Here is a 15,884-nt window from a genome sequence, read left to right as displayed (position 1 = left end):
ATGTGATTGGAAAGATAAAGTAAAATCCCAGAAGCACAACTGAACACTTGGAAATGTTAGCACTTGTTCCCTTTGGATCAGTGGCCTAGTATCTAACTCTGCGCTGTCTGAACTGGAAAGTGAATGACTATTTGTGTTTGTATGTTTCCTTCAGCACAACCTGAATAAAACCACACATAGATAGCACTGACTGACTTCTCTCCTAAGCTTCGAGCCTGCTGTTACCCACTTTCTTCTTACTTATTGATCTTTTTTTTTTAAAGATTTTATTTATTTATTTTACAGAGAGAGAGAGAGAGAGACAGTGAGAGCAGGAACACAAGCGGGGGTAGTGGGAGAGGGAGAAGCAGGTCTCCTGCCGAGCAGGGAGCCTGATGAAGGGCTCGATCCCAGGACCCGGGGACCATGACCTGAGCCGAAGGCAGACGCCTAACGACTGAGCCATCCAGGCGCCCCTACTTATTGATCTCTTAACATTGCCTGTGATTTCAGAATTCTTGATTAAATAGCCAGTCATCACAGACTTTTTTACCCTGTCCCCTTCAATGTACTGGGTTTTTTGTTGTTGTTGTTGTTGTTGTTTTTTTGCATATATAGCATTTGGAATTGCCCCCTTTTTCCTCTATAAGCAAAATTTTATCGCCTGTGAAATGTTATGGGTGTGTTATGCCACCTGCCATTAGGACGTAGGTCAGCAGATCACTATCCTTTCTCTGTGGTTAGTTTTTCAAGTTACGTTTTAAGATTCCCCAAACTTCTTAAGTTACAGGACTGAAGTTAGCATCTCCGAAGGGTGGGTCTCACACACGGGTGTCAGTCAGAAGCCCCGAGCTCAGTTCAGCCATCCCTAAAATTGTGTCCCCACAGAACTTTTTGAGCATCTGTCAACATTTATTTTGCCTCTCCCCCCTTGAGAGAAAGCATTCCACTGAAAAAGCAGTACATTTTACGAGCATTTAATTGTTTTACCCACATGGAGTCCTGCTGGAAAAGACTCCCCAGTGAGCCTGCTCTCCATCACGCTGTAAAGGATTTACTGCAGTGTGTATTTTAACATTTGGCTTTTACTGTAGCTGCGTTTCCATGCCTGCCAAGTTTCGCCAGGTGGTGGCTCCACCAGCGAGCTTTTCTGGAGCTTTTATGTAAAACTAACAGTGTCGCGCCTGTGATTTTGTGTGTGCTTTTTCTCTGTGCATTTTAGAAGGCCCATTTTGATCTTTCTATTATATTTCTCATTTTAATCTTTAGGATTTGATGGAACAACTTGAAAAACAAGATAAGACTGTTCGGAAACTGAAAAAAACAACTGAAAGTATTTGCCAAAAAAATTGGTGAACTAGAAGGTATTTCAACATGTTTTTATAACAGTTGCTGAATCCTGATTTTTGTATTGCTACACCAGTGTTCTAACAGGTTTGCATGCGGTTATTATAATGATAACAAAAATGACTTTCAGCAAACCTGACCTCTGTGGAGTGGAAGTTTCCATTGCTAAGTAGGGAAAAATGTTCCTTGCGAAGAGAGAGAATTTGCTCAACAAACATCTAATCACTATCTTCTGTGTGCTATACACTGTGCTTGGCAGTGTAACATAGAGGTTAAGCACATGGATTCTGGAGCCAAGCTTCTTGGCTTCAACTCCCAGCTCTTCTATTAGTCATCTGATACTGGGCAAGTTATTGAACCTCTCTATGCCTCAGTTTCCCCACTTGTTAGATGGGAGTGATCAATGTTAAAGGTGTCTACCTGACAGTTTGTAAGGATGAAATGAATTAATGTGTGTAATGTATTTAGTGTATTTCCTGACACATAGTCGATGCTATATACAACTTAACTATTATTATAATTACAGTTAGTACTAGGGATACTATGATGAGTAAGACAAAGTCTGTGTCCTCAAAGAATCTAATGGAGGAAAAAAATATGAATGATTATAAAGAAATAAGATTTTTTTAACATTTCATGATTTATATATGATGATGGGGAAAACACCTTAAAAAATGATCAAATGTCAATTGTTATTATATGCAAATGAATCTTGTCTTTTGGATTAGTATGTTTGTTTCTTTACTGAGTATTTACCTAGGTACCAGGCGTGTAGCAGTGAATGGAGATAAAGCCAAGTTTTAAGCTTATTCCAACAATGTTCTCATTGTTCAAGAGATTTAGAGAACCTCTTTGGAATTGCCTTCAAACCTGTGAAGTTTTGACCAAAAATGTTACTGTGCAGTCTGACTACCCAGCTATTCTCTCAATGTCACTCAGCGTAGTTTGGAATGTTCAGAAGAGTCTACCATGTTAACTCTGTGTGGTTTTCATTCTTCCAGCATGCCAGGTCTGTCATAACTGTCCTTTCTGTTTGGTCTTCCTACTTCTCTTGGTCAAGTCCTGCTCATCCTTTGGGACCAGAGTCATATGTCACATTCTCAAGAGTAGCCTCTCCTGATCACCCAGGCAGGCTTGATGCCTCTGGCCTCTGGGTACCACAATGGCTCACATTTTTTGTGGTTTTCACTGTCATGTTTTTAGCAATTTCTCTGTTTGAATCACTGGCTTCCTCAATGGACATAAGCTTCCTGAGCATAGGGACCACCTCTTGTTTCCCCTTGTTTTCACAGCACCCAGTAGCACCTAGCATAGTGTCTGATCTATCATAAATGTTTGTTGAATGAATAAGTAAGTTCCAAAAATACTTAGAATGGCAACATAAGTTGCTTACTTTGAAGAGGATAGTACTCTCTTGGATGTACAAATGCTGAAATATTGTTTAGAAATCAGACAGGTTACTTTGCAGTCATTATTTATAAACCTTTAGCATTACACGACTCATATACTACACTAAAATTTTGAATCTCCAAGTCACACACATGGACTATAATGTCTATCAACAAAACTTTAAAAAAATCTTTATTCAGAGAACTTCTCTGCACTTAACTCTGCTTTAATTATATCATGAGATGATAATTAGACAAGAGTGCCTAAAAGAACTGATTTTAAGGATATTAACTAGTAGATTTTTTTTAACCTTTAATGATTTCTTTGCAATACATTAGTAAAATTTGGTGAAAAGCAAAGCTACTTATTATTAGCTTATTAGCTACTTATAAGTTTTTACTCAGCTTTCTTTAATATGTATATTTTAATTGAGAGAGGTTACAATATTTCAAGATGTCAGCGATTTTAAGCCATTATCAATCAGAAATCAGTCTCATCAGTTAAACAAACTATCTTGCCGGCTATGTTCTCAAACCCATAAATAGCATTTGAGAAGGCACTTCACAGATTAAACAAAAAGACATCGTATTCTTAAGAAAAGTTATATCTCAAGTTAAATGATATATATCTAAGGAATAAAATGAGGTAGATGTATGTGACTTGGGCTCGTGCTGAGTCCTTCTCCCCCAGATTAGAGACTAAAGGTAACAAGCTCTTCTAACACTTTTCTCTTCCTATTTCTGTATCCTCCATTATACAGAAAATACAGGGAGCTTTCTACAACAAAGCACCTTTTAAAAACTAAAAGTTTTCTTATATCTTTCTCTAAATATAACATACTTACATTCTTCTGGTTTAAAATAGCAAGATTCTTGCCTCCTCCTATGGGCTACCCTTAATTAAGGAGACTTTTTTAGGAGCCAGTGAAGCCTTTTTTTAAAACGCCAACATACATCATTTTTAGCAGAAATTATAAAGCCGAAATGGAGAGTGTTTCAAATTTGATCGCTTTGTGCTATATTTTAACCCAGGAGTGGGTGTTGCATCTCGACTTTCAGAGTCAGGGAATTTAGACCTAGAAGAATTCTAGAAATCAGTTAATTATTTCATGGGAGTAAAAAATGGAGGCCCAGGAACCGTCAGTGACTGCCCAGGCCTCAGCCAGGGAGTAGCCAAACTGGAACCAGAGCACACGCCTTCAGGGACCATTGACTTCTCTCCTTTTTGTCATAGTTTCCGATGAAAACTCTCGACTTATAGGGATTTATTTGACTATATTAAACCTGGAGTCAAGATCATTCTGGTTCCAAAGTGAGGAAAAATAAATTTTTAGAAAGTTATCCAATTTCCTTTCCTTTTCCAGGACAAAAAAGTTCAGGAATAGTTTCCCCTCACGTATAAAGAATGCAGAAAATGAAAATAGGGATTGCTTCAGGCTTTTCTAGAAGAAAGCCTGTATTAGACAGAATATTGGACCAAATGACCCCCAGGGTCTTACGAGTCTTTGGAAACTGAGAAGTGGTCCTGGCTTCTTTCTTTTAGGCCTTATATTTTCCTCACGCTGACAATTTATTTTATTTTATTTTTTTTATTTCTTTTTTAAAAATTTTATTTTATTATGTTATGTTAATCACCATACATTACACCATTAGTTTTTGATGTAGTGTTCCATGATTCATTGTTTGCATATAACACCCAGTGCTCCTTTCAGTATACGTGACCTCTTTAATACCCATAACCAGGCTAACTCATCCCCCCACGCCCCTCCCCTCTAAAACCCTCAGTTTGTTTCTCAGAGTCCATAATCTCTCATGGTTTGTCTCCCCATCCGATTTCCCACCCTTCATTATTCCCTTCCTGCTATATTCTTTTTTTTTTTTTTTTTGACATATAATGTATTATTTGTTTCAGAGGTACAGGTGTGTGATTCATCAGTCTCACACAATTCACAGCGCTCACCATAGCACATACCCTCCCCAATGTCTATCACCCAACCACCCCATCCCTCCCACCCCCCCACCACTCCAGCAACCCTCAGTTTGTTTCCTGAGATTAAGAATTCCTCATATCAGTGAAATCATATGATACATGTCTTTCTCTGATTGACTTATTTCGCTCAGCATAATAACCCTCCAGTTCCATCCATGGGGTTGCAAATGGCAAGATTTCATTCCTTTTGATGGCTGCATAATATTCCATTGTATATATATACCACATCTTCTTTATCCATTCCTGTGTTGATGGATACCTTGGCTCTTTCCATATTTCAGCTATTGTGTACATTGCTGCTATAAACATCGGGGTGCTCATACCCCTTTGGATCCCTACATTTGTTTCTTTGGGGTAAATACCCAGTAGTGCAACTGCTGGGTCGTATGGTAGCTCTATTTTCAACTTTTTGAGGAACCTCCATACTGTTTTCCAGAGTGGCTACACCAGCTTGCATTCCCACCAACAGTGTAGGAGGGTTCCCCTTTCTCCGCATCCCCGCCAACATCTGTCATTTCCTGACTTGTTAATTTTAACCATTCTGACTGGTGTGAGATGGTATCTCATTGAGGTTTTCATTTGGATTTCCCTGATGCCGAGCAATGTTGAGCACTTTTTCATGTGTCTGTTGGCCATTTGGATGTCTTCTTTGGAAAAATGTCTGTTCATGTCTTCTGCCCATTTCTTCATTGGATCATTTGTTCTTTGGGTGTTGAGTTTGATAAGTTCTTTATAGATTTTGGATACTAGCCCTTTATCTGATATGTCCTTTGCAAATATCTTCTATTCTGTTGGTTGTCTTTTGGTTTTGTTGACTGTTTCCTTTGCTGTGCAAAAGCTTTTTATCCTGATGAAGTCCCAACAGTTCATTTTTGCCCTTGCTTCCCTTGCCTTTGGCGATGTGTCTAGGAAGAAGTTGCTGTGGCTGAGGTCGAAGAGGTTGCTGCCTGTGTTCTCCCTTAGGATTTTGATGGATTCCTGTCTCACATTTAGGTCTTTCATCCATTTTGAGTCTATTTTTGTGTGTGGTGTAAGGAGATGGTCCAGTTTCATTCTTCTGCATGTGGCTGTCCAATTTTCCCAACACCATTTGTTGAAGAGACAGTCTTTTTGCCATTGGGCATTCTTTCCTGCTTTGTCGAAGTTGAGTTGACCATAGAGTTGAGGGTCCATTTCTGGGCTCTCTATTCTGTTCCATTGATCTATGTGTCTGTTTTTGTGCTGGTACCATACTGTCTTGATGATGACAGCTTTGTGATAGAGCTGGAAGTCTGGAATTGTGATGCCACTAGCTTTGCTTTTCTTTTTCAATATTCCTCCGGCTATTCAGGGTCTTTTCTGGTTCCATACAAATTTTAGGATTATTTGTTCCATTTCTTTGAAAAAAGTGGATGGTATTTTGATAGGGATTGCATTAAATGTGTAGATTGCTCTAGGTAGCATTGACATCTTCACAATATTTGTTCTTCCAATCCATGAGCATGGAACGTTTTTCCATTTCTTTGTGTCTTCCTCAGTTTCTTTCATGAGTGTTTTATAGTCCTCTGAGTACAGATTCTTTGCCTCTTTGGTTAGATTTATTCCTAGGTATCTTACGGTTTTGGGTGCAGTTGTAAATGGGATCGACTCCTTAATTTCTCTTTCTTCTGTCTTGTTGTTGGTGTATAGGAATGCCACTGATTTCTGTGCATTGATTTTATATCCTGCCACTTTACTGAATTCCTGTATGAGTTGTAGCAGTTTTGGGGTGGAGTCTTTTGGGTTTTCCACATACAGTATCATATCATCTGCAAAGAGTGAGAGTTTGACTTCTTCTTTGCTGATTTGGATGCCTTTTATTTCTTTTTGTTGTCTGATTGCTGTGGCCAGGACTTCTAATACTATGTTGAATAGCAGTGGTGATAGTGGACATCCCTGCCATGTTCCTGACCTTAGGGGGAAAACTCTCAGTTTTTCCCCATTGAGAATGATATTCGCTGTGGGTTTTTCATAGATGCCTTATATGATATCGAGATATGTACCCTCTATCCCTATACTCTGAAGAGTTTTGATCAAGAAAGGATGCTGTACTTTGTCAAATGCTTTTTCTGCATCTATTGAGAAGATCATATGGTTCTTGTTCTTTCTTTTATTAATGTATTGTATCACGTTGATTGATTGGCACATGTTGAACCAGCCCTGCAGCCCAGGGATAAATCGCACTTGGTCGTGGTGAATAATCCTTTTAATGTACTGTTGGATCCTACTGGCTAGTATTTTGGTGAGAATTTTTGCATCCATGTTCATCAAGGACATTGGTCTGTAATTCTCCTTTTTGATGGGATCTTTGGTTTGGGGATCAAGGTAATGGTGGCCTCATAAAACAAGTTTGGAAACTTTCCTTCCATTTCTATTTTTTGGAACAGTTTCAGAAGAATAGGTATTAATTCTTCTTTAAATGTTTGGTAGAATTCCCCTGGGAAGATATCTGGCTCTGGGCTTTTGTTTTTTGGGAGATTTTTGATGACGGCTTCAATTTCCTTAGTGGGTATAGGTCTGTTCAGGTTTTCTGTTTATTCCTGGTTCCGTTTTGGTAGTTGATACATCTCTAGGAATGCATCCATTTCTTCCAGATTATCTAATTTGTTGGCATATAGTTGCTCATAATATGTTCTTATAATTGCTTGTATTTCTTTGGTATTGGTTGTGATCTCTCCTCTTGGATTCATGATTTTATTAATTTGGGTCATTTCTCTTTTCTTTTTGATAAATCTGGCCAGGGGTTTATCAATCTTTTAAATCTTTCAGAGAACCAGCTCCTAGTTTCATTGATCTGTTCTACTGTTCTTTTCATTTCTATTTCATTGATTTCTGCTCTGATCTTTATTATTTTTCTTCTCCTGCTGGGTTTAGGCTTTATTTGCTGTTCTTTCTCCAGCTCCTTTAGGTGTAGGGTTCGCTTGTGTATTTGAGACCTTTCTTGTTTCTTGAAAAAGACTTGTTTTGCTCTATACTTTCCTCTTAGAACTGCCTTTGCTGCATCCCAAAGATTTTGAACAGTTGTGTTTTCATTTTCATTTGTTTCCATGAATTTTTTAAATTCTTCTTTAATTTCCTGGTTGACCCATTCATTCTTTAGTAGGATGCTCTTTAGCCTCCATGTATTTGAGTTCTTTCTGACTTTTCTCTTGTGATTGAGTTCTAGTTTCAAAGCATTGTGGTCTGAAAATATGCGGGGAATGATCCCAATCTTTTGGTACCAGTTAAGACCTGATTTGTGACCTAGGATGTGATCTATTCTGGAGAATGTTCCATGTGCACTAGAGAAGAATGTGTATTCTGTTGCTTTGGGATGGTATGTTCTGAATATATCTGTGAAGTCCATTTGGTCCAGTGTGTCATTTATTTATTTTTTTTAAGATTTTATTTATTTATTTGACAGAGAGAGACACAGCGAGAGAGGGAACACAAACAGGGAGAGTGGGAGAGGGAGAAGCAGGCCTCCCACAGAGCAGGGAGCCCGATGCGGGGCTCGATCCCAGGACCCTGGGATCATGACCCGAGCCGAAGGCCGACGCATAACCGACTGAGCCACCCAGACGCCCCTCCAGTGTGTCATTTAAAGTCTTTATTATCTTGTTGATCTTTTGCTTAGATGATATGTCCATTTCAGTGAGGGGGGTGTTAAAGTCCCCCACTATTACTGTATTGTTGTCGATGTGTTTCTTTGCTTTTGTTATTAATTGGCTTATATAATTGGCTGCTCCCATGTTAGGGGCATAGATATTTACAATTGTTAGATCTTCTTGTTGGGTAGACCCTTTAAGTATGATATAGTGTCCTTCTTCATCTCTTATTATAGTCTTTGGTTTAAAATCTAATTTGTTGGGGCATCCGGGTGGCTCAGTCATTAAGCGTCTGCCTTCGGCTCAGGTCATGATCCCAGGGTCCTGCGATTGAGCCCTGCATCAGGCTTCCTGCACCATGGGAAGCCTGCTTTTCCCTCTCCCACTCCCCCTGCTTGTGTTCCCTCTCCCGCTGTCTCTCTCTGTCAAATAAATAAATAAAAGATCTTTTAAGAAAACAATAAAAATAAAATCTAATTTGTCTGATGTAAGGATTGCCACCCCATTGCCACCCCAGCTTTCTTTTGGTGTCCATTAGCATGGTAAATGGTTTTCTACCCCCTCACTTTCAATCTGAGGGTGTCTTTGGGTCTAAAATGAGTCTTTTGCAGACAGCATATCGATGGGTCTTGTTTTTTTATCCAATCTGATACCCTGTGTCTTTTGATTGGGGCATTTAGCCCATTTACATTCAGGGTAGCTATTGAAAGATATGAATTTAGTGCCATTGTACTGCCTGTAAGGTGACTGTGACTGTATATTGTCTGTCTTCCTTTCTGGGCTATGTTACTTTTAGGCTCTCTCTTTGCTTAGAGGACCCCTTTCAGTATTTCTTGTAGGGCTGGTTTCATGTTTGCAAATTCCTTTAGTATTTGTTTGCCCTGGAAACTTTGTATCTCTCCTTCTATTTTCAATGACAGCCTAGCTGGATATAATATTCTTGGCTGTGTATTTTTCTCATTTAGTGCTCTGAATATATCATGCCAGTCCTTTCTGGCCTGCCAGGTCTCTGTGGATAGGTCTGTTGCCAGTCTAATGTTTCTAGCATTGTAGGTTACATATCTCTTTTCCCGAGCTGCTTTCAGGATTTTCTCTTTGTCTCTGAGACTCGTAAGTTTTACTATTAGATGTTGGGGTGTTGACCTATTTTCATTGATTTTGTGGGGATTCTCTGTGCCTCCTGGATTTTGATGCCTGTTTCCTTCCCCAAATTAGGGAAGTCCTCTGCTATAATTCGCTCCAATATACCTTCTGCCCCTCTCTCTCTTTCTTCTTCTTCTGGGATCCCAATTATTCTAATATTGTTTTGTCTTATGGTATAACTTATCTCTCGAATTCTGCCCTCGTGATCCAGTAGTTTATCTCTCTTTTTCTCAGCTTCTTTATTTTCCATCATTTGGTCTTCTGTATCACTAATTCTCTCTTCTGCCTCATTTATCCTAGCAGTTAGAGCCTCCATTTTTTTTTTTTTTAAGATTTTATTTATTTATTTGAGAGAGAGAATGAGATAGAGAGAGCATGAGAGGGGAGAGGGTCAGAGGGAGAATTAGACTCCCTGCCGAGCGGGAGTCTAATGCGGGACCCGATCCTGGGGACTCCAGGATCATGACCTGAGCCGAAGGCAGTCGCTTAACCAACTGAGCTACCCAGGCGCCCTAGAGCCTCCATTTTTGATTGCACCTCATGAATAGCCTTTTTGATTTCAACATGGTTAGATTTTAGTTCTTTTATTTCTCCAGAAAGGGTTTTTCTAATATCTTCCATGCTTTCTTCAAGCTCAGCTAGTATATTTAAAATCGTTATTCTGAACTCTAGTTCTGACATCTTACTAATGTCTGTATTGATTAGGTCCCTGACAGTCGTCGGTACTGCCTCTTGTTCTTTTTTTTTGAGGTGATTTTTTCCATCTTGACATTTTATTTTAATTAGTAGATGGCTTGTTACATAAATCAAGGTCGTATTGATCTGACATCCATATTTTATCTATGAATTTTTGTAAAGAGTCAAATCTCTGAGGGAATTCAAAGGCAGGGAGAAAATTTTAATGAAAGTATGGCAAATTTTGTCTCTGACATTTTTGTACAGAACCAAAAATACCTTGGTTAGAGGTTTTGCAAAAAGAAATGAAGCTTGCTTTGAAAACGTGAAATCTCCTAGTAAAAATATTTGCCATATTTCATAAATTCTGAGGTACTCAAATTTTTACATTTTAACATCTCAAATTAGGTTGCATCTTTCAAAAACTGTTGATGAACTGGTTGCAGTTTAATTGGCAGTGTTTTTCCTTCTTCAGTGTTATGTAAAATAATGGTAGATCTCATCATCAGTGGATGAAATCAGTGGGCTTGAAACATTCTCTTGCGGTTGGATAGAGTCCAAATATGTACCTTTATTGATAAACATGATATGTTGAATCTGTTTCCTCCCAGTTCCCCTTGGAATTGTTTCTGTGGCTCAGAGCCACTAGTACCACAGATGGTGGGGATTTTACTCTTTTGTACTTCACAAGCTGCAGACGCCACCATGGGCTGATTCTGAGACCCCCAGGCTGTTGTGTTTAAACCAACTCCAAAAGTAATCCATGTAAAACTAGATGGCCTAAATTTCCTGTCTCCTGTATAGAGACGTACATTTTACCATGTCTGCAATGTACTAGATGCCCACAGCCCTGACTTGTCCAGTCACAGTATGGTCACTCTTTTGATACCATAGTGTTGATGGATGGTGGTGATTTTCCGCACTGGTAAGCCCAGTGTCTGATGCCGCAGGCCTGAAGTGGACTGGGTGTCACTAGGCTGGCTCTCGGCCACATAAGCAGGAACACTGGCAGGTATTGGTGTTCTCCCTGATAACCTTGTCCTGTGGAACCAGCTTCCCAGAACTAACCCAGGAAATCGCCCAGAGTGACAAGAAGTACCACTGATATGTTGGAGAATCAGCAACATTAAAGGTTCTCATGATTTTGATCTGCCTTGTGTTTGTTTGACAACAGATTCAACTCAGTCTATCCCCAAATAGATTTCTTAACTGCCTCCTCCAGCAGATGAAAGAATAAAAAATCCTGCTTATTAGCATATATTTCCACAAACACCATCATAACTCTGTGTTCCCTTCCTCCCCTTGCATTTCCCCTTTACTTCTCAATTTTGTGATGAAATTGGAGACCTCTTTCCTTTAATCCTTAGCATAACCCTTCTCTAGCACTTTCCACTAACAGTAGTGACAGTTTTTAACATCTGAAAGGGTCATTAACCAGTGGTTGTACTTTAATGGTTACAACCTCATGGTAAGACTTCTAGCTCTTGGGGTGCCTGGGTGGCTCAGTCGGTTAAGCGGGTGCCTTTGGCTCAGGTCATGATCCCAGGGTCCTGGCATCGAGCCCCGCATCGGGCTCCCTGCTCCGCAGGAAGCCTGCTTCTCCCTCTCCCACTCCCCCTGCTTGTATTCCCTCTCTCACTCTCTCTGTCAAATAAATAAATAAAATCTTTAAAAAAAAGACTTCTAGCACTTGATTAAAAACAAACAAGAAAGAAAAAAAAGAAAAAATATCTAGGAAATCATAATAAATAGAAGTGTTTTATCTGCTCATGATTTCTTTGGGAATGAAGGGTAGCAGAAGAAGGCTAGGTCTTTGCCTTGTGAGGCCTTTGTGAAAAATGATACAGTTCATTTGGACTAGTGCAAAGAAATCCTATTCTTTTTTTTTTTTTGATATTTCTGGGTGTCTTTATTTTTTAATGACAGCTTTACTGAGATATAATTCACATTCCATATAGTTCACCCTACATATACTATTTAATTGTTTTTAATATGTTAATAGAGTTTTGCAAAATTATCACTATCATAAGTATGAGAACATTTTTATTATGGTGGACAGATTTTGGAGGTTCTTTTTTTTTATTTAATTTTATTATGTTATGTATATACAATGGAATATTATGCAGCCATCAGAAAAATGAAATCTTGCCATTTGCAACGACGTGGATGGAACTAGAGGGTATTATGCCGAGTGAAATAAGTCAATCAGAGAAAGACATGTATCATATGACCTCACTGATATGAGGAATTCTTAATCTCAGGAAACAAACTGAGGGTTGCTTAGTGGTGGGGGGTGGGAGGGATGGAGTGGCTGGGTGATAGACATTGGGGAGGGTATGTGCTATGGTGAGCGCTGTGAAGCGTGTGAGACTGATGAATCACAGACCTGTACCTCTGAAACAAATAATACATTTTATGTTAAAAAGAATAAAAAAGAAGAAGATAGTAGGAAGAGAAAAATGAAGGGGGGGAATCAGAGGGGGAGACGAACCATGAGAGACGATGGACTCTGAGAAACAAACTGAGGGTTCTAGAGGGGAGGGGGTGGGGGGATGGGTTAGCCTGGTGATGGGTATTAAAGAGGGCACGTTCTGCGTGGAGCACTGGGTGTTATGCACAAACAATGAATCATGGAACACTACATCCAAAACTAATGATGGAATGTATGGTGATTAATGTAAGAAATCCTATTCTACCAGCTATCTTGATGTGGTTTGAACTGATTGCAGTGATACATTTAATTAAAGTAAATGTTCTTTTTCTTTAATGACTGGATTCATAGAGCTAAATGTGAGGCGGAAATCTCTGATACTCTTGCTGCCTCTTTTTAGAATACTGTTTTTTTTTTTCTTCTGTTACTTAAAGTCTAAATATCTTTAACCATTATGACGGTACCAATTAGTTAACCAAGAAGTTAAACCACTTACTTTGCGGACATTTAATCTCACTACAAAGTAAACTTTATTACCCCAAAAAAAAAAAGTTCTTGAATCAAGTAAGGTTCATTGATGTTGATAATAGCCAAGCATTAGTGGCTGTTGGAGTGACATTAGCATATAATTTTGCCATCTATCCACGTAATTTTAGCAGAAAGGAGTATTTAACCGACAGAGCCATCCAAGTGCCCCAGAAAAGAGTATTTCAAGAGGAGATAATTAGGTGGCAAATACAGCAAGTTTCCGTTGTTATAGAGTTCATTTAAAATTACTAGGCATGTGGAACCCTTGTATCTTTTCTACCTGGAAAATAATTTTCTTCTTTTTATTTCTTATGAAGTGGGCCAGATGGAGAACATATCCCCAGGACAGATCGTTGATGAACCCATCCGTCCAGTCAACATTCCCAGGAAGGAAAAGGATTTCCAAGGCATGCTGGACTACAAGAAGGAGGATGAACAGAAGCTTGTCAAGAACCTGATTCTGGGCAAGTATTCTCTGCACGGGGTAGAAGGTCTTTCTGGTACATGTGTCAGTGGTGGGGAAGACTGGTCACTAAGTTTTCGACTATTCAACGCTGGTTGATTGCGTCGTCAGTGCACGCCGTTCCTTGTCCTGCTGTAGCGTCCTGACCAGTCCTGCCTCATCAACCGAGCTGCAGGGAGACTCGCCCAGGGTCCACCAGGCCTTCTTTACTCTGGCTACAGACCAGAACATCTGGAGAAGCACTGACGTGTGGTCCCCACCATAGACTCATCACATTACAGTCTCTAGAGGGAAGAGCCTGGCCACGTCGAAGACATTTTTTTCAATCTTTCAGAGGATTCTGAAGTGTATCCACAGTTGAACACTACTGCTCTGGGCCATTTAACCTCCCGAGTTTCATTTTTTTCCTTGCTTCCTTTCACAACTAAATATGTCAAGAACAACACTTTGGTAATAGGGAAAAAACAAAAGAATTAAGGGAAAGATTCCAGCTGTGGAAGGAGAGGACTGGACAAATGAAATGGACACGGAAGAAGCATTTTAGAGAAGCGTAGGGTCAAGATGGGGCATAAGCCCATTGGTTCTGCAAGAAGGCTCTTTAGGGAGAGTGGGAAATGAGTTGGGAATACACACATCCTGAAAGTTGTGAACTAAAAAAGGGAAAAACCTCTCTGTTCAGCCTTTGCATAGCATTCCTCCTGGCAGGTGTGGGCTGACAGCAATGTGATTGGCAGTTATACCTGATTTAATGTTCTTGGGGTTCATGGCATTAAACCACGTACTATATATAGGTGCAGAGGCACTTAAGTTTCACCATGATCTTCATTTAGCAAAAATGTTAAGAAGCCAGTGGTTTTTAAGCATAGAGTTAACAAAGATTCATCAATAAACATTTAGTGAGCTCCTACCAAATGCTAAACATTTTCTAGGTACGGGGTAATGAATAAAGTAATTCATGATCCCTGTTCTCATAGATCTTACATTGGGGGGCTTGGGGAGAGTAGAGAAAAAATATACATATAATGGGGTCAAAGGAGAAAGAGTAAAGACAAGTGTACTAGTTTACATAAGGTTGTCAGGAAGGTTCTCTTTCATAGATCTTTGGACAGAGATCAAAGGAAGTAAGGAAGCAAATCATACTGATATCTGAGAAAAGAACATTTGAGGCAGAAAATAGTAAGTACATAGGCCCTGGGGTGGGAGCATGCCTGACATGTTCAGCCAACAGCAAGGAGACTCATGTCGAGTTAAATTAGATGACTGTCTTGCAGTTAGGATGAGAGGGAGAAATGTTACTAGAGCACAGTGAGCTGGGGAAGGGGAACAGGGCCAGATCACACAGACCATAGTGAAGATTTTTGACTTTATAAATGACAGAAGAGAAGCTACTTGGAAGATATTCAGAACAAGAGTGGCATTTGTGTATAGAATAACTCTGGTCATTGTGTGTAAAAGGTACTACTGGGGAGCAGGGGATGAATCAGGAGACTAGTCTGGAAGCCATCACCACAGTCCAAGAGAAGATGATGGTGGCCTATTGTAGGGTAGCTAGTAGAGTAAGTAAGTTTCTGGATGTGTTTTATAGGTAGAGCCAACAGGATTTATTGTTGGATTAGACGTGTGGTGTGAGAAAACAAATGAGTCAAAGATATTGGCAAAGCTTATAACCTGAGAAGCCAGAAGTCTGGAACAGCCTATTTACTGCGATGGGAACAACTCCTGGAAGGAGAGAATCATTGGTTTCATTCGGGATGGACTCAGTTTGACGTGCTTAAGCAGAGGTGTCAAGAAGACAGTTGATACATGAAACTGGAGTTCAAGTGAGAAGTCAGGGCAAGAGATATAAATTTGGGAGTTCTAAGATTCACATGTCCCCACCCTTAATTTCTCCACTTGATGAGCTATTAAAATATGCTTTTTAAATATGACCTCTTAACCCTGAATGATTGAATTCTTTTACGAGAACTGTGCTTTTCTATCTCACAAAGCACTCCTCATGAAGATTTTCAATGTTATATAAGATTATTTTTCCTCATTTCCTTTCAGAACTGAAGCCACGTGGGGTGGCAGTCAATTTGATTCCAGGGTTACCAGCATATATCCTGTTCATGTGTGTTCGACATGCTGACTACCTGAATGATGACCAGAAAGTAAGGTCGTTGCTAACATCAACAATTAACAGCATCAAAAAAGTATTAAAGGTCAGTTCATGTTCAACAAAATTCTCGTAGTGAACATAAATGATGACAGAATCTGCACCAAGGTCTTTTCCTTCCTTAGGTCGGGGCTAAGTTGCGGATATGAACACTTTCCAGTCTTCACTGAAAACTCCCAC

At 39.6% G+C, this 15,884-nt stretch overlaps 1 protein-coding gene across 1 annotated transcript in view; it reads left to right on the top strand.

Moving 5' to 3' along the window:
* The window catches only part of MYO5A (myosin VA), a 192,278-nt gene that overhangs the window by 162,914 nt on the left and 13,480 nt on the right, over positions 1-15,884 (top strand). Inside the window, 4 exon segments of the mRNA XM_027570252.2 lie at positions 1,249-1,296; positions 1,298-1,343; positions 13,404-13,550; positions 15,596-15,750. Of these exon segments, the coding sequence (XP_027426053.1) occupies positions 1,249-1,296; positions 1,298-1,343; positions 13,404-13,550; positions 15,596-15,750 (396 nt within the window).

This window comes from Zalophus californianus, chromosome 6, assembly GCF_009762305.2.
Source record: "Zalophus californianus isolate mZalCal1 chromosome 6, mZalCal1.pri.v2, whole genome shotgun sequence".
Lineage (NCBI taxonomy): Eukaryota > Metazoa > Chordata > Mammalia > Carnivora > Otariidae > Zalophus > Zalophus californianus.
The sequence above is the reverse complement of the archived record's forward strand: the minus strand, read 5'-3'. Positions and strand labels throughout refer to the sequence as shown.